Source organism: Molothrus ater, chromosome 3, assembly GCF_012460135.2.
Source record: "Molothrus ater isolate BHLD 08-10-18 breed brown headed cowbird chromosome 3, BPBGC_Mater_1.1, whole genome shotgun sequence".
Lineage (NCBI taxonomy): Eukaryota > Metazoa > Chordata > Aves > Passeriformes > Icteridae > Molothrus > Molothrus ater.
The window spans coordinates 84,307,850-84,334,503 of NC_050480.2; the positions used below are offsets into that span (position 1 = coordinate 84,307,850).

Sequence of the window (26,654 nt, forward strand, 5' to 3'; positions counted from 1 at the left end):
TAAAGTTCTTCCTTGCATTCAGTTTCTGCCCATTGCTTCTTGTCTTATTGCTTGGCACCACTGAGAAAAGCTTGGAAATATTATTTTGATATCCTCCCTTCAGATACCTGTAGGCATTTATAATGTTCCCTCTCAATCATCTCCTCTACCCCTGAGAATGAGTTCACTCTTCAAAACATGTCCATGCATGACTGAGGTCTCATTGCAGGAGTCAAAGCTGCAAGTGTGACTTGCCTCTCTGCTCCCCCCAACAGCCTACATGAGTATCTCATTCTTTGCCCAGTTAATTCAGGAAATTAATGTGTTTTATATGCAGCTTTCCTCAAATCACTGAAAGGACTAGCTGAATGCCTAGTCCCTCACTTAGACTAGAATTTGTTATTTAAGGCTCTTTTGGACTCTGCTATAGATAAGTCTGCACTTCCTGATAGACATCTCTTTGTGCTAACAGCTGGACCTTATGGCTGCTTTGCATAGAGCAATGTTCTTTCAGAGACTATGACACTCCAAGCAGCTGATGCTTCTCAGCCATTGCAGCCAAGATCACCCTTAACTAGGAAACCAATTTACCTATCATTTCAGTTGGTTGTTCCGGCTTTTTTTCCTCCAAGCTGCTACCTCTGGGGTTGAGGGGTTTTTTACTGCCAATGTCAAGAGGAAATCTTTCTTTTTGTACTGACAACACCACATTCTGTTACCAAGTCTGATATATTAGTTCTCTCAATGCGCTGCCCATCAAAATGAACACAGCAAGCTTCCATGCACTTGCACTTCCAGGCAGCATGCACTCTCCCCTAGGCCTTATGTAGAGTAAAGGGAATTGCTGGGAAATGTGTCTTTCCTGGACTGTTGTCACACTGATAGCCAGACATTTTAGCACACCTGTGCCTGATGCTATACTGTGCAGTTCAAGCATGCCATTAACATTTACTAGAGGATTCCTGCACCACCTGTTTCATTGACATCTCCAAGACTTAAACACATGTAAATATGAACGTGCACTCATTGCTGGCTGGAGTTCCTTTCCATTCACCTACATGTGACTGCATGCTGAGCTATGGCTTAAAGATGGAAGGAGAAGTTACCAGCAACTCTCTTCCTCAAGAAGTATAGTCCACATATGCACTTGTTTCCCACCCTCCTCCCACCTTGTCCCTGGATCCCTTCAGAAACCAGGTGGGGTTGGGACTGTGCAGCTGAGACACAGCTGCAAAGACCATCAGGCTCTTTCCAGAAATGCCTGTGACTGCTGCAAGAGTAAAACTTTTCTTATCTTTATCATCAGATAGATTCTTTGAATTCACACGTGGAGTGTGCATATGGAAAACCAGTTGATAATATTTTTTTTATTTAACAGTGAAAGTATTATTCAAAAGGAAAAGTCAGTTTTACTCTTTATGTTTTTTTCCCTGCCTCTCCCTTGATTCAGTAAAATTTGCATACTGCAGCACTTGCTCTGCCTGTGTCAAAGACTTGGGGGTGGTGTGGTGGTGGGGAGTGCTATATAAAATCCCACAGAAACTTGCAAACGCAAGTCTCAGTCTTGAAGGAAACTACTGTGAATATATTTTGGTAAGTGTATTTCAGATGGGAATGCTATAAAAAGTGCATAAATTGCCTGCTTGATACAGCATTTTCAGGACTGTGTTATTAAAAAAAAGGTGAGATAGGGCATTCTGCTGTATCCCTCACATCATTTAATGGTTTTATATTTGTCAACATAGTTGTCAATAAAATTTCATTGCTCCATTTCTTTTTATCACTTGTAAGCTTATGGGGCTACTTCAGACTTTATTTTATTTTGTAAATCAAGGACTATAATGAGACTGGTTTATAATAATATAAAATGGGGTTACCCTGTGGATTCCTCAGCCCTTCCAGACCAAGCTTACTCCCTGATCCCACCAAACTGAGTAATTGCTTCTGCTTGGATTTGAAATAGGGAATTACATAGCAGAAGTATTTGTGCAGAACTTTAATAAGATACAGTACCAAAACCATAATACCAGGCTGAATACCTATGGCATTTATTTGACTGTGCTAGGTGTTTCTTAGCAGTAAGAGATGAAATATATAATTAATTTTGAATGAGTGTGTGCAAAATTGTGCTGAGTTGTCAATGCTCACTCTGCAGATGTATCTTTTGTGTTGAATTAGGTGGAAACAGCAACTGATTCAGATACTGAAAGCAGAGGCCTACGGGAATACCATTCTGTTGGAATTCAAGTGGAAGATGAAAAACGGTAATTTAAGCATGTTCAAAAATCTGTAGTCTTTCATAGCACAACATACATTTATAAACAGATTTAATAAACAACACCTGACAGGTGCTGCCACTAAATAATCCCTGAAGCCAAATTTCTTATATGCATGTTTATCATTTGGTAACATTTGTGGAGATTACTTAGCAGTTGCTTCACATTTATCTAACTTTCCAGTTTTTAATTGAAGGGAAGAAGTTAAAGTATTAAATAGTGGCTTAGTATAATTTCATTATTGTCAGAACAAATACTAAGAGCTACATATTGGAACAGTCTTCCTTCAACAGGACTCCTCATGCTGATACAGCCTTTCCCAGTCCACAAAAGGAGACAAAATTCTTAGGATGATACCTTTATTCTGAAATAGAATCAGCTTTCTGATTTGTTCAGTCCTTCTCTAGTTTTGTTAATCTGCTAGCCCATGTACTGACTCAGAGGTTAAGCCTGGTAGGTACTGTTTGTCAAGTACTAGACCAGGACCATTATCTCATTTCACAGCAGCTGTCTGTGAGTATCTGGCTGCTAATTGCCTTTTGCCATCATGAACTACAAATAATCTGAGACAATGGACTCCAATGTGAAAAGATTTCACAAATAATCTTTGCTTCTCTAATATTTTAACACAAAGTTTTTCTAAAATATCATTATTCAGTGTTATATAACAGTGGATAATCAACTTTTAATGGGCATCCTATAAGACCAAAAAAACCCCAACCCACATTCTTAAATGTACTGATATTATCTTTCTTTTATTAAGGGATTCTCAAAAGTCCTAACTGAGCAGATTTGCAGATCTTTCTACTTAAAATTCTGAACATTGGAAATTTTTTTATATAAATACTTTACAGACTTCTATCAGGAAGTTCTAGTTCTGGTAGTTATTTCCAGTTTATTTAGTAACGACACGTGTTATTTTGTAGTATGAGAACAAATCAATATTTGCTTCCAGAGACAATTTAAATAATTTTCTTTTGTACCCTTGCTTAGATCAATGATTCCACTATGCATTTTGTTTTTCCCCTCTGTTGCTACTCACCACCTAATTTTAGTGTGATATACACAAAGAAAAGATGTTTAACATAAAGTCCAAGGAGAAGAACAGAATCCATTCCTTCTCACTGAAACATTATTCTGTCTCTCTGTACCATCACATACATTATTTATATGTCTTAATATCTTTTCTTTTTTCCCTCTTCACCAAGACATGGACGATTCAAGCGCTCGAACAGTGTAACAGCAGCTGTCCAGGCTGACCTGGAACTGGAGGGTTTTCCAGGACACATCACCATGGAGGATAAGGGACTTCAATTTGGCTCTTCATTCCAGCAGCACTCAGAGCCCAGCACACCCACCCAATATAGTGCAGTGAGAACTGTACGGACACAGGGACTGTTCAGCTACAGAGAAGATTACAGGACCCCAGTTGACACCTCAAACCTTCCACCACCGGAACCCTGGCTGGAGCCAGCCATCGAGACAGTCGAGACTGGTCGAATGTCTCCTTGTCGGCGGGACGGATCTTGGTTTATGAAGTTACTACACACTGAGACTAAGAGAATGGAAGGATGGTGCAAAGAAATGGAAAGAGAAGCAGAAGAAAATGATCTTTCTGAAGAAAGTAAGAACATTTCAGTATATTTTCAGTATACAGATGATTACTAAAATATGAAATCTGTTAGGATAAAGCTGTGAGTTGTGGTTTGTCCTCACTCATTCTGTAGGAGCAAAGAACCTTAGTACATAAGAACACTGTCCTGTGGCTGGCTGCACATCTTGGTGCTTCCCAGAGTAAGGTTTTGTGGAAGTAGTTAAAGAACCAACTCTAGAGTCCAGTGCAGGATCAAAGTCTGGTATTACATAGAGCTCATATGGTGCAATAGCTCCATCCACAGCTCCAAATTTGACACATTCTTCCCATTCACTTCTATGGCTCCAGTGCTTGACCCTTTGCCAGAGCACACAGAGTGGTCTTACATGAACCTTGTTTTGCCCTTTTCCTGAAACCTGCGATTTTGCCTCTTAGTGAGAAGCCATTTTAAAAATGTTTCCACTCCTTTACAGGCACTTCAGCCTGTTGGAAGAACAGAAAGCATAGCAGGCAAGAACAACAGTTAAAGTACTTCTGCAGTTAGACAGGCATATGCATTATTAGAAAATTCAGCTGCATTTTCTTATTACAATTTTGTCAAGAATCATTATTATTCTCTCATGTCCTGTGGACACCTTGAAAGGAGTGATGGGATAAAGTGAAAAATAATGTAGACTATTTTGGAACAAGATCCAAGACAGCGCTAATGATAGTAATATATCAAAGTGGTCCTAGGACTCAGTAGCCAGCTCCCTGTGATTCCCTTTGAGGTCAATTATCCTTGTTCTTCAGGCTCAGTTTTATAAATATTTCAATCCCTGACAATCTGAATTATTGTCTCAGCTGAGATTTTCTCAGACCACAAATGAATTCATATTAATTTTTCTTACTAGCTTCTTTCCCTGCACTCTTACAAATTTCACCATCACCTCTGAGTACTGTTTCCTGATCATCTTGTTTCCCTCTCAACGAGTTCTTGCTATGATGTACCCTCAGGTCTTGGGCCAGGCCAGCATGGTGACTAAAAGGCCAATTTCTATTTCTTGCACTGACCTTTTCAAAGCAAAAAATGTCTACATTTTTACATCATCATTTTTTATTTTACAGTCATATTTCTCTGCTGTATTGTGCACAAGTCTGCCAAGTAACAACAGAGGATTTGGGGTGGGGCTGTGAGTAAGGCTGGTTTTCCTTCCTTGAGCCTCTGGTGCTTTATGGACTTATTTTCATCATAGCAGAGCAGAGCTCAGAATTTTCCCCTTCCATTGATACTATGAAGACTTTAATATCCTTCTAGGGACTGTTAAATAACAACACATTTTCCTTTGATTAGCCTGTGGAAGATTTTCCAAGCCTTTCATAATGGTTATTCCTCAGTACTTTTTTTTTACATGTCCTATTTTTCAATTCTTCAAGTCTTTGCAGTGCTGAATACTGACGTTTCAGTGTCATCATTAAGAATCCCAAAGCACCTGCTTCTCAGACCACCTGTTACTGATGTAGGAACATGAGTGCTCTCAGTCTGAAGCAGAAGTTCAAAGAGCAAGACTTTGATCTCCTTTGAAAGAGTAAGATTATTTGGGGAGCAAAGGGGAGAAACACACAGGACGTTAGCCTCTCTCTTTACTAGCGAACAGTCTGCAGGCAAGAGCTGGACTTCTCCTGCCTCCTCTCTTTGTGAGCTCTTCCTTTTGCACAGTCCCAGCCAGATCTGCAGCTGTATGAAACAAGCAATGGAAACATGCTCACATCTGTACCCCTTCCCCACTCAGAGATGTGGAGAGGCAGGCAGAGCTGTTACTCTTTGGAATATGAAACTGGGTACCACATGAGGAAAACTTGGATGAGCTGACTTTAGCTGACTGCCTGTTCTCAGATGCAGAACAATTCTCCTTCCCATCATGTGAGCCTATACTTTTGCACTCCAGATATACTCTGGAACAGCTGACTGCATGGTGAAATGGCAATCAAGGTAGTTTTCTATAAATAGTACATAGGAAATGAAGACAATATGGACTTCAGTATTTTTATTAATATTAGGAGTTAGCGACACTAACTTGGAATATTTCAGTCAAAAAACAAAACATAGTATCAGGATTTTGTTTCCCTGTTTGAAGAAGGACTTGAATTTGGAAGAGGAAAAGAAAGAGCAATTCCCTGATAAGAGAGTTGATAAAATTCAACTGAAATCCTTGAAGTCTCTTTTTTAAACTAACAAAAATGGGTTAATTACTTGTTCTTGGGGGAACTTTTTGACCTCCCTAATAGGCTAAAGAAGTTATAGAATAGATCTACAAAGTGTTTGCAAGGTCAGAATTTGTGCTCAGCTGACTGTCTAAAGTTCCGACTTTTTATTGTATGTAACTCCTTTCAAGAGCTCTTCCTGAAATAATTTCCAAATTACATTTTTTTAAATTGTATCCCTTCATGTAATAGCACATTAAGTAAAAGGAAGTTTTCAAAGAATTAATTTCAGTAGGGGAATGAGCTTCACAGCATCCTAAAAACTCTGTGTGAATATTTTTTTCTTGTTGGGTCCTTAAAACATTTTGTATCCCCAGTCTGAGCTGCAGAGGTTGTAAGGTGTGTATCCTCAAGAACTTAAATCTAATAACGTCACAGCATGAAATGTAGCTTGACATATTTAAATATTTGCCAGTTCTTGAAGAAAATAAACAGAAATGGCTGAGCCAAAAGCAAATAAATATGGTTTTCCATCTTCCAGCAAGACTACTGTTCCCAAAACACTTCACAGCAATGTTTGCACATTCAAACTGTCATTCTTAATGCTGAATCATTTCTTTTTGGCCTGGATATATTAATTGTACGTGAAGACCAAATATAGCGTTGCATCTCATAGGAGAGGCTGCCTTTATGATGCCACTTATATTTTGTTTTAAACATGGGAACAGTTAAAATAGAACTGAATTTTAGAAAACAATTTCAGTTTTGGTGCTAACACAGCAGCCCTGAGATGACCAAAAGCTGTCTGATTGCTATATTGATTTTTTCTTTCACTGAACCTTTTCTTCCATAATATTGTTTTAAGAACTTCACTCATCAGGTCTTAGAAAAAGAGATAATCATTGCAACAAAAATAACTCCTTTTATTTTGAAGTCTCTGCAAAGTTCTTATATAGTTTGTGGAAGCAGTTATTTGTGTCCTGTTTATTATTTATATGTGTGTGTGTGTGTGTTCAGTATATGTAAAAACTGTAGATATGTGTCTGTAACTGTTCCCAGGGTTAAACATCTGGTCACTTGCACTCACAGGGTGCCTCCAGGCAAAGATATGTGTTTCTCGTGGGTGCTGACTGGAGTTTCAGTTTTACACCCTGAAAATTGTGTTTGGGTATTCGTGTGTAGGTGATGACAAGGAAAACAATTTCAAGCGTCACAAAGCTATTGAAGACCAAGAAGGTCAGGGCTCTGCATCCCATGAGCACAGTGATGGGAGCAGGGAGAGCAGAGCAGGGAGAGGGAACTGCAGTCCCTGCCCACAGCTTGCGGGCAGGGCTTGGCAGGGGAAAGAAGGCAACCCTGGGTTTCTCAGTGCCACCTGCTTGGCCACTGGAGAACTTCATTATGGGGAACAGCTCCACAGAGTTTACTCTCACATAAAAATCCTTAGATAGGTGCAAAAATTAACCATAGGGTAAACTATGCCAGCAGAAATGTTGCTTTGTTGGTATCTCCTGCATTGTGGTTAGCAGCTCTGCTGGAATAGCAGTAAACTGATCTCTAGTGGGGAAAGAAAATAAAGATATTAGAGTGGGAGCTCAAAGTATCACCTCTCTCTCCCATTCCACTTAATTCCATGGATACTGGACCATTCCTTGCTAATCCTCTAGCTGATATTTTCACAGTACTAATAGGACTGAATAGTAATAGAAAACACAGAGTAAAATCTCCCATAATTTTAGGTGAATAAAAATCAACAAAAAACCTCACAGCCAATTGATTTTAGTATATTCATGAATTAATTATCCATAAAAGCTTTCTTAGGTGTTTGACCAAATACAGGTTATCCTTTAACCAAAGAGAAATTACTGACATTATTTTCTAATGCTTTTCACAAACCTATGCTTCAGGAGACATTGAAATTTCCAATTGGAGTGTTGTGAATGACTAAAGAATGTCAACTATACTGAAACAGTCTGTAAAGTCCTACATGTGGCATCCAATAATTCCTCACAGCATTTTTATTGTTCTGCTGAAATTTTCTCCTTTTTGAACGTAGCTTTGTTGAGGTAAAAAACAAATTTGCAGTAAATCCCCATTGGTGAACAAGGGTCCCATTACCCTCCAGAGCACTGCCAGATGGGGGCTGTGCTGTCCTAAAATGCCATCTGAGCATTATATGTTTATTTTTGTCTCTAGATGCTCTGTTGATAGTAAAATGATATTTCTAAAGATTACTAATTTAAATTTCGAGATTAGACAAATATTGTGCCCTACTTTGAGTTAGGAGGGTGAACTAAATGCCAGTTTCAATATTTTTCCAGGCCTATTATTTCAGATTGTGGAGTAATTTATTTACAAATATAGGGGGGAATGAAAAGATGAAATGGAATGGATGGAATGAAAATTTAAATAAAAATTATGTAATTTAAATAGACAGTAATGAATGCCAGAAGCACATTGATTGTTAGCAGTTTTTCACTGCTGGTGCAGCAGTGGCACAATTGAACAAAGCTTTTAACCTGTCAAGATCAGAGTTACAGCATCAGATTATAATCAATTTCATCAATACAGATCTAACTTTCCCCTCTCTACATTTGTGACATGAAATCATTTTTGATCACAAGGTTTTGTAGAATTTCTCAAGCAATTCCACACATACAGGGAAAAGACACCATTGTGTTAATTGTGCAATTGACACAATCTCTAATCAGGGTGTAAATCCTGAGCCTACTCTTACTGAAGTCATGGTCAGGGTTTTGTATGTCTTCAGAGCTAAAGTCATACAGGACCATACAAAAAAAATTGAGTGTTTCATATGCCTCAGGGAGGAAAATTAAGGTTGTGTTACTCTTTCCTGACATTTGGGCAAATACAAAATTATCCTGATGCAAGGAGGTTTATGGATTATATGAATATTATGTCTATTTATGTGTATTGGTAGATTCTATCATCATTTATTTACAAGAAAAATCTTCTAGTCATCACCAAACATCTCAATCTCTTCAGTCTCTAACATTCATCATTTTTTCATGGAGATAATCAATCTGCACTCATCAGAATAATTCCCCAATGCATGAAATTAATAACAAGGCTTTGGATGTCTATTAATATTGTGCTACAGATTATGAGTTGAAGTGTTTTAATACTTTAATTTAATTACAGCAAGGCAGAGTAGCATGAATGTGAGAGATTCTAACCTCTATGTTTTATTACATCTGATTTACTTATTAAAATGGAAATAGAGTTAGATCTTTAGTAAATTCTAGGGCTGTAATTATACATGTGTATTCAGCACTGTGACTCAATGGCACATACAACCATCACAGCCTTATATCCCTGACAAATGTGTATCCCACCAAAATGCTACGTTGCCAGTGCCTAAATCTTGACCAGTCTGACTGGGCCTTAAATCACTAATGCTTGTTGACATGATGCTTCATGATAATGAAGATAAAATTAATGTTTATTTAGAATGAGGGTTTGGGTAGCTGAGGTTCACTAGAAAATATCAGACATATATAGATTCTGTCAAGATCTATTTTTCTGCAGAAGAGCTAAAAGCAATGTCCCTTACTCAGACTATGTATTTGAGCTACGAACTGCAAAATTAAGCAGAGGAAACTAAGGCTGAACTTTATTCACTAGAGACAACCATTATAACCATCAGCCCGTGGAATCAACCTCACTCTTGTTTTGCCCAGTGAATCATTGAACATAGCATGGAATAGGTGATGTCAGGGACCTGCTGCAGCATAATTCCTCATCCTGGAAAAGGAGGACCTCTGATCTCACACTGGGAGTTTGTCTAATGTCCTAAGCTACAGATCACCAAGAGAAAAAAGGAGGATACAAGGCTGTTTGTCACTAAAGTCATTGCCTTTATTAAAAATGTTGAAAACCGAATTAAAGCAATTTGTGTTAGATCAAATGAAACATTTATTTTTATTTAAGTTTCTGTATGTTTGTTCAGGTTTTAACACTCAAATATTCCTTCCTGTATGCCAATAACACTGTAGAGGAAAGTGAGGGGTTTGATGATCAAAAACCCTAAACCAATTAAAATTATTTATTTCATTTGGCCAACAGAACAAAAACAAACCTTAGTGAATTACTCATGCAGCCCTGAACCACTTAACCCCTCTACAATGGATGTCGCACAGGACTGATGAATTATGTATATTTCTGTTTAATTTAGTGTTGTGGCACAGCTGTACTGTTTGCCTAACAGAAAATGGAATAGATTTTGAGAACCACAGCTCTACATATTAGCACATGCCTTGAAAGTTACTGAGACTTTAAGTAGAGAACAAAATTTTTAAATTATCTCTTGCTACTACTTGTAGGTGAGCAGATGTTTCACTGGTCAAAAGAAAGTAGAATTAAAATGTAAAACCTACTACCAAAATACTGTTTTCACATGCCCTCCTGTACTTATTCTAAATAACAACAAAATTATAAGCCCTGCCACATTCTAATGTTTCCTATATCAGGGGCTGCATATCAGTTGTGCTGTATCAGCTTTGTTCCACACTTACACTTAACATCCTGTTTGAATTATCAAACTTGGTTTCTCCAAATTGAAGTAAAATATATCAGAGTAATTCCTGTCTACACTTACCCTTGTCCATATCTTTAACATTATTTAAAGATCTGGAAATTCTCCTGCTAAAATAATTTTTTTACTGAGACCACAGTTTATAATGCTTTTTAAAGATTTTTTTTTTTATCATAGAGATGGATGTGGAGGAAAGGAACTGTAGGAAAGGGTATGTAGGAAGGTATAGAAAAGCATGATGCCACCTACCAAAGTGTGGCATTTATCCCAGCAGATGTGGGAGTCAGGATGAGTTAGTTTCTTAGAGATAAGCCAATCCCCTCAGGTAGTACTGTGAACAGAAGGACAGAGACATCTCCAGGAGGAAATTCAGCTCATCTAAAAATAAGTGCCTAACATAGCTGAGCTGCTGAACTCAGATCACTAATTATAATGCATTCAAAAAATTTAATTTAGACAGATGACTCTTGGAAACAAGGCAATGAGTTTGGTCATTTGGAAACAAAGTACAATGAGTTTGGTCATTTTCCCCAGTGCATAATGTATGGACATGTACATGGACAGTGAGGAGATGCCAACACATCCATGGGGGCTGATGCTGGTTCAGCAAAGTCCTGGAGCACCTGTTTGTGTCCCACTTTGTCTGAAGCTCCTGTGCTGAGGACTTTGTATATTTTCCTGGGCAGACAACCTGTAATTCCTAAAGGGTGTACCAAACATGTCTCAGAGATGTAATCCTTATGGTAGGAATATGTTATATTACAGTTGAATGTAGTAACTTTACCCTCAGAACAGATAAAGAGATCTCACCCAGGGATCACCCACACAAGCACAGTGAGTGAAGTAATTTGCAGTCACAGAACCAGAAGGTATAATTTAAGGTACACGTGCCTTTGACATCAGAAGGAACAGACATCCAGCTTGTTCTTGAGGCAAGACAATTTCAACAGCTCTCAATTTACAATAGAAAATGTAAATGGGAGAAGCGTCATTTACTTTGAAATTTAAGTGTGTTTTCAAAATCATATGGATTGATGGATGCCCACTTCAGAAAGCTGAATATAGTCCCTTAGTTTTTTTCTACTTCTTTAAGCAAGTAAAGTCTAAGCTGTTTTGACTTATTGATATAGCATTTATTATTCATTCATTATTGCCAAAAGATAAGGGGCCACTGAGTTTTCCTATACTTCAGTCTTCATGTGTATAATCACAAACAACAAAACCAAATATTTACTTCCATTTTAAAATAACCAGGAACTTCATCTGCATTTTTTTTTTGAGATGGATGTTGCATTTACTGCCAAAAACCATTTATTAGTAGTAATCCATCTGTATGCTTAGTCCTAGGTAAGATCCGAAGTGCTGTTGGAAGTGCTCAGCTCCTCATGTCTCAGAAATTCCAGCAATTTTATTGGCTTTGTCAGCAAAATCTGGTAAGTCACTTTGCCTGGTTATTCTTGAAGAGTTTAAGTTTATTCATCCATAATAGTCCACAAAATGTCACTTTAAATTTTAGAGTTTAATATTTTTACTTCAAAAGCAACTGTAGTGCATCTGAGCAGTAGCATTCTGAAATGTTGTTTTCATGTCCCACATCAATTTCCCCCTTTTTTTAAACTTAGTCCTTATGTATGATGTTGGTAGATATTTTTAAGCATATATGTAAATTCAGTAATTTCAGTCTGATTATGTTTTGCTTTTCTCTTTTTGCTGTCTTTAACAAACAAAAGAAAATTAGAAGGGAACAAACACAAGTTTTCTGAGACATAATATTATGGCTTATTTTTGCAATACCCTAATATAGTAACCATATTTCACATAAGGAAGGGGGAAATTTTCACATTAAAATCAGTGGAAAATCATAAAATAGAATAGAGGAGAATACATGATCCTGCTTTCTACGTACCTGAAAATAGGACTAATCATGGAAATGAGATATCTATAATGTTCATGAAATTAAGTTGGATAATTTGTGTTGCCGATTATATATGAGATGTCCTGGGGCTAAAGGAACAGATACATTATATTACTTATGAGGGTTACTGCTATTGTTCTGGAAGTTCATTAGAGACTAATTCAATTCTAAATGTTATCTTCATTAATATGACAGCAGCCATCAGTGATACAAAAGCTGTGGCAAGATGATACTAACCAATAGAAGAACGTAATTCTTCTTGCTACAGCTCGTGGTAGAAAACCTTTCTTTGCCTCTCTCAAATAGCAAGTGTACCTTTTCCTTCTGACTGTCCCTAAACCTCATATCTTGAAAGTACTGAATTTTGTTGTGTGCGTGACAGCAGACATAACCTATAGTCTGCTTACACACTTTTCTTTGCCTGTTGGGATTTGTCACATAACTTCCAAGGCAGAACATTTGTTCTGCAAAGACCTACTTGCTACTTTCTACCGATAAAGTTAAGCATTCAGAATACCTGCAATGAAATAATACTGAGAAAATAATGCCAAAAATGTCATACCTTCTGATAGAAAATATTAGATACGTGGTACTCATTAAGAAAGGATCCGGTTATCAAAAACTCTGTCAAAACAAGAATTTTAAAAGCTGTTACAGAATAACAGAGGAAATATACAAAGTCTGACAAGCAAGAATTGAGCACATCTGTATTATCAATTACATGATGTGTGCTCCTATCTAGTAATTTGTTTCATACCAAAAGAAGGGAATCTTCAGCATTGTCTGAAACTTTCTCTCTGCAAATTTAAAAACACCCTCCATTACCTGATTGATTAAGCTGTGCAAACTAAGATTTGGAGAGCCTAACCTCCACTCCATTTATCTTCAAGTGGGCCCAGCACTTGTGCTTGAGAGCATTACTGTAATAGCAAGTGTAGCTCCTGCTCAGCACAGCCGTCAGCTGTTTGGGAGAAAGAACAATTCATTACTGCAAAAGCAATAGAGACTGCAAGGAAACATCTACAACTTTGTAGACAACAAAACCAAAAAATGGCAAGTTTTTACTTCTCTTTTTCTCTTTTGGATAATAAACCTCTGAAGTCCATAACAGCACCTTAACCCCACTCGCAGGATTTAGGTTCTGAAAATCCTTCACTTTCATTAAATCAATAATGGGCTCTGAAGAAAGCAGCAACTGCAAAACTGACTGTAGGTCATTCATGCCTGAAGGCTTTTCTTCCTACACCTAATGATAAAGTTTGTTGCTAAATAGTCACTTAGTGCATACATACAGGAGGGTTTCCATAGGCTCCTAAGGCAGCACCTCAGTGCCCCTGGGGAATGCTGCCAGCTTGTGTATTCCCTGTCTCTAAAACATCCAGCATGTACAGGGCTGCCACATGGCAGTTTCTCTGACAGTGTTCAGCATCTATAAGCTTAAATGTAGGACACAGAACAACAGCATTTAATTGTGCCAGTTCAAAATGCAACAAGGGTTTCAGAGAAATATACTTACTCAAACTGAAATTTAACCATGAATGCCACATATGGACTTTTCTAAAGGATCATGGGAACTTTAAATGGCACATTTGATTATGCTTTGTGTTAGGAGCTCTTATCAAAGACTCTCACTTAGGGTAAATTCATAGAAATGTAAGCTTCAATGAAGTTTTCTGTTTTATGACTCTGGCTGGCTATATCCTACATGTATACTGTTCCCACTAACTACTTAAGAAAATGTCATTACTGATTAATAACTAGTCTCTTTTGCATTATGAACATTACTTTTTGTAACACCCTTTTTTTTCTTTGAAGTGTCCTTCTCCATGTTCTCTAGTCAGCACAGATCCTGCTCAGCTTGTATGTCATGGCTGCAGGCTAAAACAGAGCAGCTTGAGCACCATCTAGGTGCTTGTTGCTTGCTTCAGGCCTCCTTCAAAAAGAGGGCTGCAAAGCTGAATTCCAAGTAAGATACAAATAAATAAGCAGTTTCTGAGAAGAAGCAGGTTTAAGCCAATCTTTTCTAAACTTAGTTGGCTGTAATGCTGTAATAGTACTCATTTGTGCCAGCATTTATTCATGAACTGTGGATGTGTAAGAAGCAGGAGGCAGCCCTCTTGTGTCCAGAGCATACATGGCACAGCCTTCTGCAAGAGTTGTGCTGGAGGCCATGGTCTTCACAAACACTGTGAGCAGAGTGGGGTGCACAAAGGTACAGAACAGTAATTAGCCTTGATTCAGAAGGAAATGCCCTTGCAATGAGTGGAATCATTTTCTGGCTGTTTAGAGGAAACTGGGGAGAGTGAGTGAGGAGACCAGGCAGGAGACAACAGATTGCAAGATAAGACAGACTGCTGTGGGACTCCCCTCATGATTTCACACAGGGAGTCAGTTCCTAAAACCTGAAATATTGACCTCTGTAGAGTAAGTAACCCCACTGACATAAATTTTAAACTGTTTTGTAACATATTGGGATCCACCCAATGAAGTAGTTTTCAGTAAACACTAATGTGGAGTTGTAATGTTTCCCAGATGTCTGTTATAATCTATATGGTCAGTTCTCTTAAGTCCCTGAAGCTCCCTATTAAAAGGAAACTTTTTCCTAGTGAAGAAGACTTGTAAATGGTTCTTGGGCCAGATTACAGTAGGGCCTAGATATGGGTGACACTGCATGTTGTCATGCTCAGTTCCAGGCCCTAGTGTCCCACAGTAGCATCTGTAAACCCAAGTTTGAGCAGAGTTCCAAGCTTAAAACCCTTAGAAATGTGTGATTCAACAGCAATGCTAACTTATCTCCCAGTTTCTAGACAGCTGTGGGGTTGTGTTTAAATATAAAATGCCTTTGACCACTAGATTTGAAAAAGGTGGGGAACAGAGCCTGCCATAACAGCAGTGATGCTGACATAGCAAACTAGTCTTTTCAGCTTTTGGCCAGAAAGGGAGAGATCCAGATTCTGTTTGGCATAGTTTTGACGTTCTCTCTCCCAGCTCCATTCTTTAGGCCACCATAATGGCTTCCTCCTGTCCTGGAAGGAAAAAGGCATGAAACATCTTCACACCCATGTTTACCATTTAAGCCCTATTTCAATAAAGTGTCAAAGCTCTCTTCTTGAACTAGTACCTAGTTCTAGTACTAGTACTAGTACCTGTACTAGTACTAGTACAGTGCTCAGAGAGTATAGGGTTAAGAGTCTGCATACTACCTTATAATACAATTTTTATCCAGCACTGGCATCAGGTTAATTATCAAATACAGGATCGTCTTGCTAATTGTTACCACCAATGTTTGCTCCATTAAGGCTTAAGCACACATAGCCTCTTAATTACATTACCTGGTGGTAGTGTCTTCCCAGTTCCTGAGTGTGATTCACCTCCCTGGAGAACAAACTCCAAGCATCCCATCAAGATTTCATACTCCATGTATACGTTTGAAGACAATGTAAACATCAAGTTCAGTATAGGGTGACGTCTTTGTGGCATTGTTTTGTCTCAATCAGCTATCATGAATGTAATTTTGAACCAGCAAGACTTCAGGCTGGCTGGAATACAAACCACGCTCCCCTTGCCTTTAATAATCAGCAGACAGAGGCTGTCAGCTTGTTCCTTTTTAGAAATGCAGGTCAGCACAGCATATGGTGCTAAGGAACTTCCCATGCCGCACATTCAGGAAGGCTGGCGTGTGACATCCAACTCATTCATGTTTGGGTTGTGTAGGAGGCACAGCTTTCCAGTCACAGCTCCCAGCTGCAGAGCACGCAGAGCCTTAGCTCTGAGCACTGCTGCAGCAATGAAACCTGGCACCATGCCCTTCCTGCCTCAATGCACGCCGCTGAAAGCCTCCTGGAGTATTCATGTTCTCTCCTTTGTGCGCTACAGGACCCGAGTGCCATGCCAAGACCAACTTCCCAGGACCTTGCAGGTTTCTGGGACTTACTGCAGCTCTCAATCGAAGATGTCAGCATGAAGTTTGATGAACTCCACCAGTTGAAACTCAATGAATGGAAAATAATAGAATCACCTGAAAGGAAGGTAAGCAGACTGTGGACAATACCATTTACTCCCCATTTGTAGTTCTGCAGTATCCTTGTGTTAAATACAATAGTGAAACACAATAGGTTTCTAACCCTGGGTAGTATTTAATTGGCATGGCCCAATTTTTACATGGAAACTTTTATCAGATATCAGAAGTCTTTTCTTTTTTAACAATGTTAAGCTGAATTATATTATAAATAAAATGAATTTTGCTAAGTTAGTTTACTCCATGACACTTTTGTTCAAATTATTTGATTCACATTCTAAAGGCTAGAACAGAAATATATTCTTATTAATTCAGATGGAAGAAAATAGCCCAAGAATTCACACAAGGTAAATTCAGCACTCTGCTACATTTGGGGCAGCTCAAACTTGAACACTGCAGTGTTTAACCCTGCCTGCATGACACAAATGATAACAGAACTGGAATGAGAGAAAAGCATGTGACAGAACATAGCACAGGTCATACTAAAGCTCAGCTGACATCCTTCTGAGGGACAAAGCACTGCTGGTGAACTCACTGCACCTCTGCTCTGCAACTCCACCACTTGGGAGATGCCCCACATGATGCTTCCAATCCAAAGGTGAAAAATTGCCCATAAAAGCAGTGTAATTCTGAACTGCCTTTCCCCTCTCTAGAACTTCATCCCTTACCTTGATTATCCCACTGTCCTTGCTTATTATTCTATCAGTCAGATGAAAACAGCATTTGGTTTGAGTCAGTACTGTTGGCCTCAGGTGAATATTTGTTTGGTTTGGGAGGAATTAGGAGGCATTTTGACAACTTTTTCATTTCTTCATGCTCCTCTTGGATTTTAATTTTCAGCCAACGGGTTGGTGGATGGTGAGTTTGCAACTCTTGCTTACTAGTGGCAACTGGAAGTAAGAAATTATTATAGTGACAGCAACAGTGATATTCCTAAGAGGGAAATAACTAAACGTGGAAAAGAAAATAAGATGGGATGACAGGAATGGAGCTTTTATGAAAACAGGAGATAGAGAAAATAAAGACAGGCAGAACTGGCTATAATGGGGAATAGCATCCCAGGCTGTTGCACTGTTCCTGTTTAATGCAGAACTATGTTTTTAAATAAACTTAGTTATTTAGTCTTTGCTATTGCATTTGGATAGTAGAGGCAGAATTAGTTTAAGAAAAAAAAAACCAAAGAAACCCAACCAAACAAAACAAAAAAAAACCCAATGAGGAGTCTGTAAACCATAAGCGTATCAGTTCAATTTTTGTATTATTTGAATCCTGCTGTGCATCAAATTAACTGTGTTCTCCATAAGGAACAGCCCATACTCTGGACTATTACCATTACTTTAAGAAATTATATAGCAAAAAGATCTATCATAGTAACCATACCTATATAAATGACGTTATGGAGTCTTCATCTTCAGGGCTATACAGTCCAGTATTAAACATGAAATAAAAAAATTAAAAATAAAAAAAAAAAAATAAAAGAAAAAACAAACCAAAACCAAACCAAACTGATTTAACTTCAAATTTGCATCAAATTTCAAGTGCACTTTGAATTGAAACTATATGAAATCACCTCCAGAGGTCTATTTCTTCTAACCTAAATTAGTGTAAAATACCTTGGTTATAGGCCCTCATATGATATTTTACAGTCTCTAAATGGTCAAAACGATTCTTGATTTAACACCTGCAGAGAAATTTACAGCTCCTTTTGTAACAAAATCTACTGACTTCACTTTATAATTTGATAATTCTTCAGAATAAATTTTCTTTAAAATGGCCCAGGCTTGCAAGCAGAACAATTAGCCCTATGTTCTCTCTCTGGTTGGCGCTTGAATGTTTCCATAGAGCAATTCCTGGAGGAGACTAAACTAATAGACATGTATACACAGCTGCTATCTCATATCCAGCTGAGGCTAAACTCAGTATGATTAATTTAATCAAAAATCCTGTCCTGCTAGTCTTAGAGAGTCTTTTCACTTGATCAGACTACACAGATGCGCTGAATTCTTATTGGAGAGACAGTGCGTGTTTCTGTTTATAATGAGTGTAATAATGTGTCAGCTTAAATTAAACAAATCCATATGAAAGTGAGGTGTGCAGGTTGCATGTGCCAATACCTGCAAGGATGCTGGAAGGAAGCACAGTCTTTTTTCAGGCACAGGACCATAGAATGCATAATGGTTGTCAAATAAGAGGGTTTGTCAGTGTCCCTAGTGTGGATAGCTGTTCATGTAATCCATTAGTCAGCTGATGGGCAAGCACAAATTGAGCATGCTTGATGTATGTAATCAGTATTTTGCATTTCATGTCTTTGATGTGCATGCTCTGCTGACAAGTACCTTTTACATGCAGTTCACCCTTAGTTTTAATGCCCTGTTGCAGGAAGAAAGAAAGATTCCTCCTCCTGTACCAAAGAAGCCCCCAAAAGGAAAATTCCCTATCACAAGAGAAAAATCTCTGGACCTACCTGACAGACAGCGGCAGGAAGCCAGAAGACGGCTGATGGCTGCCAAGCGAGCAGCCTCTTTCCGGCAGAATTCAGCCACAGAGCGTGCAGACAGCATTGAGATCTATATCCCAGAGGCTCAAACCCGGCTTTAAAGACAGAATGCTGCAGAGTTCCTTTTTTTAAACAAAATGCTTGTACAGTTTGTCACTTACCTGGTAATTTTTGTCTCATTCTCTCCACTAAATATGCCCTTGATGTTGTGTTCTTTGTGCCATAAGCACAGTGGAATGCTTTTGATTTCCTCAGAATTTGCTGAGCTCACCGCAAGAACGACTTCTTTTTGTATTTATTGTCTGACTTACAATCAGCTACAATGGATAGGGCTTGTCAAGACCTGACTTATCCAATATATTCTCAGAGGACAACAAGAAACACCTCTTGAGATGGAACCCAGCTTACTTTTTGTTATTTATATTTTTATAAAATGTGTGATAATTAGGGATAAGAAAAACAAACTATAAATGGGTGCATCTCACCATTCACTAGAGGCATTAGCTAATCCAAGTAGAAGGTGCTACAAATGTAAAGAGCAGGAAAGAAAGAACCCATTTATCTCCTTGACCTTCAGTTTCTTTTCCTAGAATCCAGCTAACATATTTACCCATGCGCTCTGCCACTCTTCTCATCTTTGTTACTGCAAAATAACATTAGGCCTCTCATCTCATTCAAGTTTCTGAAGATGAACAGGGATATCCAGCCACTAAAACTCCAAAGTTCATCAGAAACCAAGAAGCATACAAGTCTGGTGATGGTGGGAATGTCCACTAAGAAACGTTTGCTGTTAGCAGTATAACGACACTCTGAAACCTAAGCAAAATTGTAATGCAAGAGGACTTGAGTGATGGTGAAAGGAAAACGGAAGCCTTAAAAAGTTAGATCTTCTGTAGTAAGACGAGTAAAGAAAAAGTTATACTTGCTCCTTTGGACCACTCATTGCATTTTTAACTGTTCTTTTACATGTTAATATTTATTTTATAAACCTTCTCTCTTTCATTTCAAGAGCTGTGCTATATGTACTATTTCAAACTCTCAAATTGTTATAACAATTGAGTTTCCAGGGTATCCTTGAGAACAAAAAAATCTTGCTTGTTTAAAATGCCAGTTGTGATGTTGTAAACAGTTTAAGAAATATGAATGTGAGTGGTAAGTATATATAAGTTTAAATGGTTATGTTAAGGTAAAGGTGAACTGTGGTTTACAATTGTAATTTTTTTTAGAACTATTTTTCTATGCAGTATCATTTATGGCAAGAACAAGGTTCTTTCTTGCTTCAGACATAGGAAAAAAAAAACTGACTCAAGAGATAAGTGATTTCCAGCTATGGAATATAAGGAAAATAATAAATTTTCACGCCTCATATTGTCAGAGAGAAGTGGTAGCTACCACAGTCAAGAGGCTTTCATTTAAAACAAATTAGGACAGAATTATTCCACTTCACCAACCTTCCAGAGCCAACCAAGCAATCCAGCACCTAGAAGTCTTCAGGTGAAGACGCAATAAAATGAGCAACATGCAGCCCCCAATACCAAGGTTTGAATCTTATTGAACACAAGTTTAGGTGAAAAGAATGAGAACTCAGTGAGACAGACAGCCCCAGCTACCACATTCCCCGTTTACCTGCTTTAACAAATGCAATGTATTTAGCCATAGGCAGAACAATTCTTTAATTATACTCAAGCACTTTGGTTCTTCACCTGTTGAGCACTTTAAATCCAAATCCCATACACCCTGCAGCCTGATGGATGAGTGAAAACGTGAAGTACCATAGGTTTTGCAGATCTGACATTGCTTCAAATCTGTTTTCTTTTGTTTGGTTGCTTGGTTTTTTCCCTCTTTTTTCCCAGTGTGTGGTATTAAGCATGAGTTCTGTCTTTGGACAACTGATAAAGCATGCTTGGCTTCAAAGTACGAATCTTTAGAGATGAAGTTTTGAGAAGTTCCTGTGAGAAGACACCCCTGTAAATTGAGCCTGGTATCTGGTATATACTTTACCAAATAGCCTTAAACTATATTTGAAGCAAAAACCAAGACGAATGTATATCCTTCAAGAATGCAAAAAAAAAAAAAGACAAAAAAAAAGAAAAAAATGAATAAAAAATAATAAATCCCTGAAATATTCTTCTATAGATGGAAACATTATATTTCCCATCCCTTGCGTTTTCGAGGCATTTTCTATTAAGGAAAGAGCTGAATCCGAGGCAGTGTACAATATTGATGCTATTTCCTATATTTGTTGTACTATTTTAAACACAGAAGTACGTGCAGAGACTGGCATCTTTAGTCTTGAAAACTGGTATCTTAAAGTGGAGCTGCTAATTAGAATATCCACACAAAACCAAAGCCAGTATTTTTCCTAGATTGAAGAAATTTAAACTAGAGACACACACACCTGTACACATATATACATAAGGCAGCTGACACATTTTATCTAATTTTCTGCACACTTCCAGGAGGAATCACTTACTTTACTCACTTGAACCCTTCTACCTGCAGCAACAGGTCAATTAAGCAATTAAGACAAGCTGTACCTGATCCTGCCAGTAATCAGACATTATGAAGACAAATTGTGAACAGATTACAGATAAACTGAGACCCCAGCTGGCCTAATAATGCTGACTTGGAGGAGCCTGTGTTCTACATTTCCTATGCTGCTATAAGAAAATTCTCAGTATAAGATTTATAAATCTATGATTTCTGTTTGTTCCACCTTGTTCAAACAAACAAAAAAACCAAACAACTAAAATAACCCACAAAAACAATTGGAAAAAATCAAAAGTAAACTAGATGCCTACCAACAAATTTGATAATGTTGCTTGTGCACATTACATTTTGAAGTGCAATATATTAAATTGTTGTACAGGTAACATTATATTTTTTAAGGCAAATAAGCCATTTCAATTTACATATTGTACACCTGGTTAGTTTAGAAAGATAACATTATACGTATAATATTTGTTTTGCAAATAAATCAAAGTCAGATTGCTTCATTCTCTGACATGAGAAACACCGTATCTTAATAAACATATATCCAGATCTATTGTAATCTGACTCCACATCACAAAAATAAATGTCAGTTACAAAACCAAAGTAGGAGGAATATAAACAAACAGAAAGATAGGAACTAGAATGCTTTCTCCTTTGAGAGTTCATGGTATAGACCCACTCACAACAGCTGAATATAGCAAAATAGTCTGGTGTTTAATTAAATATTAATTGGGCTAATATGTATTCTAACACATTAAAACTATAGAAAGTCTCTGTTCGTTTAGTCATTGACTGTAAAACACAAGTATACTAAACAGAATTCAGAAAATTTAGATAAGGAAAAAGGCCTGAATGGTAAAATTGATATTTGCCATACTTATTTTTGCTTTGTATATTTTTTTAGATTTGAAATTCTTTGTAATTTGGTGGAGTACATTATTAAGTGTTTTATTATTTCACGTCCATCTGATTAGAATGGCCTTTGGCAGAATGCAAACATGAACAACATTGTACAGTTTAATACCAAAAAATGATATTTTAATTCATGCTTAAACCTTGACACTATATTAGATTTGAAATCAATCAGGAAGGAATTAAAGCGTGCATAGGAAAGTGCATGAATTTCATATATATAGATAGATATAACAGATATTTCATACAATGAAAATTATTTGTTTTAAAATAAGCCCACGTCCTGCTGTATCAGTAAATTAGTACTCTACTTCCTCAGCACTGCGTCTAGTATATAGTCAAGGAATGTTTGGTCATTGGGTGGTTTTGCAAGTAACTGCTCTGTGACGAGTGTCACCCGTGGCACGGTGTGTCACACGGGGCCTGCAGCCTCCTCGTGGCCTGTGGAAGCAGTGCCCTGGAGAGGTTCCTGGCCCCGTGGCACCTCAGGCAGTGTCACTGTTCTGTCCCCGGCCCTCTCCATGCAGGCTCCCTGGACCTCCAATCAGCCCAGCTCAGCCTTTTACACTCAAAGCCTTGAGCCTGCCCTGCCCAGCTGGTGGGTTTGATGTCCTCCTCAGCATCTCAGAGTTGGCACCAGTGGCGAGGGCACACTGGAGGCTGTCCCATCAAGTGCTGGTTTTGCATGCCGATTTGAGGTCTGGAGCTGGTTTGGCAGCTCCAGGTTTCAAGCTGTGTGCACTGAAAACCTGTGAAACCAGAGCCTCAGTGTAAGGGAGCTTAAATGAATCGTGAAGCAATGTTACTCCCATTACTGTTCCTTGAGCATCTTATGATGCAGGGATACCACTGGCCAGCTGCGCTCGAGGTAAGGAATATCAGCAAACCCCTTAATGTCTAGAGAGGTGCTTCCTGGTCTATGACAGGTTGGCACCCACACTTACACAGTGCCTTTCATCCAGAAGGATCTCCAAGCACTTTATTAGCCAACACACAAACTCCAGGCTGGGCTGCAGCTGGGACAGGTAACCCAGCAGGGCAGGATGCTGGGGGTTCCCCCACCTGTCCCCACGCTGCTGGGAGTTTCTTTCCACGCTTCCAGCATCTGGGACCTCACAGTCTGAGCCTGTGCTGAAGGAGAAGAAAAGACTCACTGAACCAAGAGGAAGACCTGAGCAAAGCAGAGATGAGGGCAATCAGTGCTCATACCATACCCGAGGGAGTAGGCAGGGAGTAATGAGCATCAAATTAATTTTCCAGAACAATCTCTGTCTTTTCTGTTCCTGACAATGGCAGTGAGGTCCTGGCAGTGGAGGAGCTCCCTGGGAGGGTGCCGGAGGAGACTCCTGGGTTGTGCCAGGCACAGGAGCTGACGGCACTGGCAGCTGATCCCTCTTGGTCAGGAATCTTGGCAAGTCTCCCCTTCTCAAGTGCATTTCCCTCACTTTCTTAGCGGGAGAGATCCATCCGGGGTCCTTGCTGCACAAGCAGCCTTCCCCAGGCACCCTGTTCTCTCCCCAGGTCTGCCTCCAGCCCAGCTAACACGAGGGATAACGTGGGGCACAGCACTGAGGCATGATGATTGTGCTTTGGTTTGGGCAGCTGCTCTCTTGTGAGACTCAGCCCCAGCCCTAAGGGTTCTCTTATGGCAGAGCAATGGGGGCACCTCTCTCTGCATGGACAGGATCAGCAGATGAGAGGCCACCATTTCATACTGCACAGAACAGAAAGAGGATATTTACATGTATCAATAAATACACATAATGATTTTTCACTGTCAAGGTTCCAGAGAACCAGACCCAGGAGCCACAGTCAACACTCACATTCCTGTAGATTGTGCCACTTTCTTGCAGCTCATCCTCAACACTGATGGCTGTGGCAGTTTCACTGCCTGCTGCAGCCCCATGGCCCATCAGCAGCTATTCACCATGTTCACCTCCAGGGACCATCTTTCAGGAACATGGCATACTCATATGCATATACAGAGTCCTGTCAGGAATTAAGCCCTCTGTATCCACAGAAATTGCTTAATTTATCTCTGAAATGCAGCTACCTCTATGGCATAACGCTGTAGCTGTTTAACTACATAATAGGCTGCTCAGGACAGCAAGTATAAAACCAAAATTGAAATGGAATGTTGCCCAAAAGAAAATTTGGCCAGCATATGTGGGCTGATTCAGCTCCTCTTAATGAAATAAAATTCCAATAGCTGAAAGGGGCCATGGCATTCATTACTGAATGTCTTTTCCAACATAAACAATTCTATGATTCTGTATAAAAATGGTATTCCAGATCTTTTCTCATTAAATTCATATTGCATTTCATAAAAGATGATGGCAGAAGAAGACTGCACGTTCACTGATCCACCTTTATACACCCAGCTTTTGTCCCATTACCCTTCATTGCCAGAAGAGAGCTGGGCTTTTGAAGTCAGATCGTAGTTAAGGTAAATTAGTCTGTCTACACAGCTTGCTCTTTAACTGAGCAAACATAGAACAGTTTTCATCAGCTGGCAATTTAATTCTATATTTTATTATGGCCAAATTGTTATTTTTCTAAATTGGTTTTGTTGGACAGGATTTTTTACTTCTCTAGGTACAAAAACATGGATATTTTCACCTAAGCATAAATAAGGAGGAGGCTTATTTGAATATATAGTCATTATTCACAAACACAGTCCATTAGTGAGGAATTTTCTTCTTCTTACCTTGCCACTTTTTCATTCAACACATCATTTCCCATTCCTAAAGCTTCACTGTCATACAAGTTTCTTATTTGTGAGATGGATTATTGCAGAGCACCGGGCTAAGTTCTCATCCCAGTTGTATTAGAATCAATGCTCAGAAACTGAAACCAGAAAGAAATACCAGATCTGAATAAATATAATTCAGATCAATATCTGACTCAGCAAGTCTGAGATAGGAAGGACTCAAGGTAGCAAGCGTGCCATTACTTTGTCGGAGCTCATTTTTCCTTTCAGGAAGGTCAGAGTCATGCAGAGGGCTCGGTAGTAGGTTTGAGTCTCTGAAGAGAGTCCTCACAAAGACATGCCAGCTTTGTTTATAATTACCATGGAACCCACATGCTCATATCCATGCTTTGATTTATCCTTTGGAGTTTTAATAGAATGGCCATCTCATTTTAAAAGGGCTCAGCCTGTATGTATTATTTAGTTAAATTTATACATTAATTTCCTGACTGAAATAAAACTCCCTTTCAACTAGCCTGGCTTATATGCTCTAAAACTGTTCTTTCCTGAAGAAAAGCCACTATGACTGTGCAGGATTTTCTGTACAGAGACAAAACTCAAACTTTCATTTACCATGGACCTGCCAAAATAATCAAGTGTGGCCTAAGGACTAAATTAAATGCCTCCTATAGAACTTCAAGGAATGTTAGAACCAGGAAACTAGCTGTTTAGTTATCATTAAAAGTATATATAAATATATATAAATATATATATACATAAGAAATCATATCAACAATGAGGATGAACTGAGTGCCAAATATTCACCATCTGTATAAAATTACACTTCACTAGAATTAAACTATTTTATGTAATTCTTTCTCATGCTTTTATGGTTCTTTTGATAAATTCTATTTAGTAGCATGCAGGATACCTAAATTGAATGTACAGTATGTTGTTTCATTGCTACAATAATTTATTGCTTCTCAGTAATATCTTCTTTACCAGAATGTTATCTGTTACTTTGAAGACATATTTGAAAATTGTTTTATTATTGAGTTATTCTTTTTTTCTTGGTTCTCTACTCACCTCCAGCTGATTGTAAGAAAATGTGCTTCACTATTTTGCCCCATGGCTCTCTTATGAAGCTGCCTCTTTCAATTGGTTTATGTATTGTTTATGTTCATCTCCTGTAAATAATTCTGCAATTAAATTTTTTGAGAAAAAATAGAGTGCACTCTTTATTACAATTTTAATTTTGCATTAGTTACAATCTGACATTTCCAACTAGGCAATTTTTAGACAACACTAAACTATTACTTTATACTTGTAGCCTTTGAGGTGTTAGGAAATAACTTATAAAAATAATTTTGATAGGATTTTTAGCTGAAATCAAAGAAGATGCATATAAAATCTCATGGAAAGGAACAAATAATGGAATAAGCTATGCCATTCCATCGATGTGTTTTGATTTGCAGTCATTGATATTATAGGTATAGAATGTCATCCACTGATTTTGAGTGAGAACATTGTGTATCATAACAA

General features: G+C 38.4%; 1 protein-coding gene across 22 annotated transcripts in view; it reads left to right on the top strand.

Annotated features, from left to right (window-relative positions):
- DLGAP2 (DLG associated protein 2) overlaps positions 1 to 26,339 on the top strand; it is a 455,914-nt gene extending 429,575 nt beyond the window's left edge. For 20 of the 22 annotated variants that reach the window (XM_036380773.2, XM_054514363.1, XM_036380774.2 and 17 more), the window contains 6 exons: positions 2,158 to 2,243; positions 3,464 to 3,879; positions 11,930 to 12,021; positions 16,380 to 16,532; positions 17,362 to 17,379; positions 18,901 to 26,339. In XM_036380773.2, the coding sequence (XP_036236666.1) occupies positions 2,158 to 2,243; positions 3,464 to 3,879; positions 11,930 to 12,021; positions 16,380 to 16,532; positions 17,362 to 17,379; positions 18,901 to 19,119 (984 nt within the window). In that variant the 3' untranslated portion in view covers positions 19,120 to 26,339. The remainder of the gene's footprint in view (positions 1 to 2,157; positions 2,244 to 3,463; positions 3,880 to 11,929; positions 12,022 to 16,379; positions 16,533 to 17,361; positions 17,380 to 18,900) is intronic. The other 2 variants (XM_036380781.2, XM_036380771.1) reach the window with 1 other exon arrangement.
- The last annotated feature ends 315 nt before the right edge of the window (positions 26,340 to 26,654 follow it).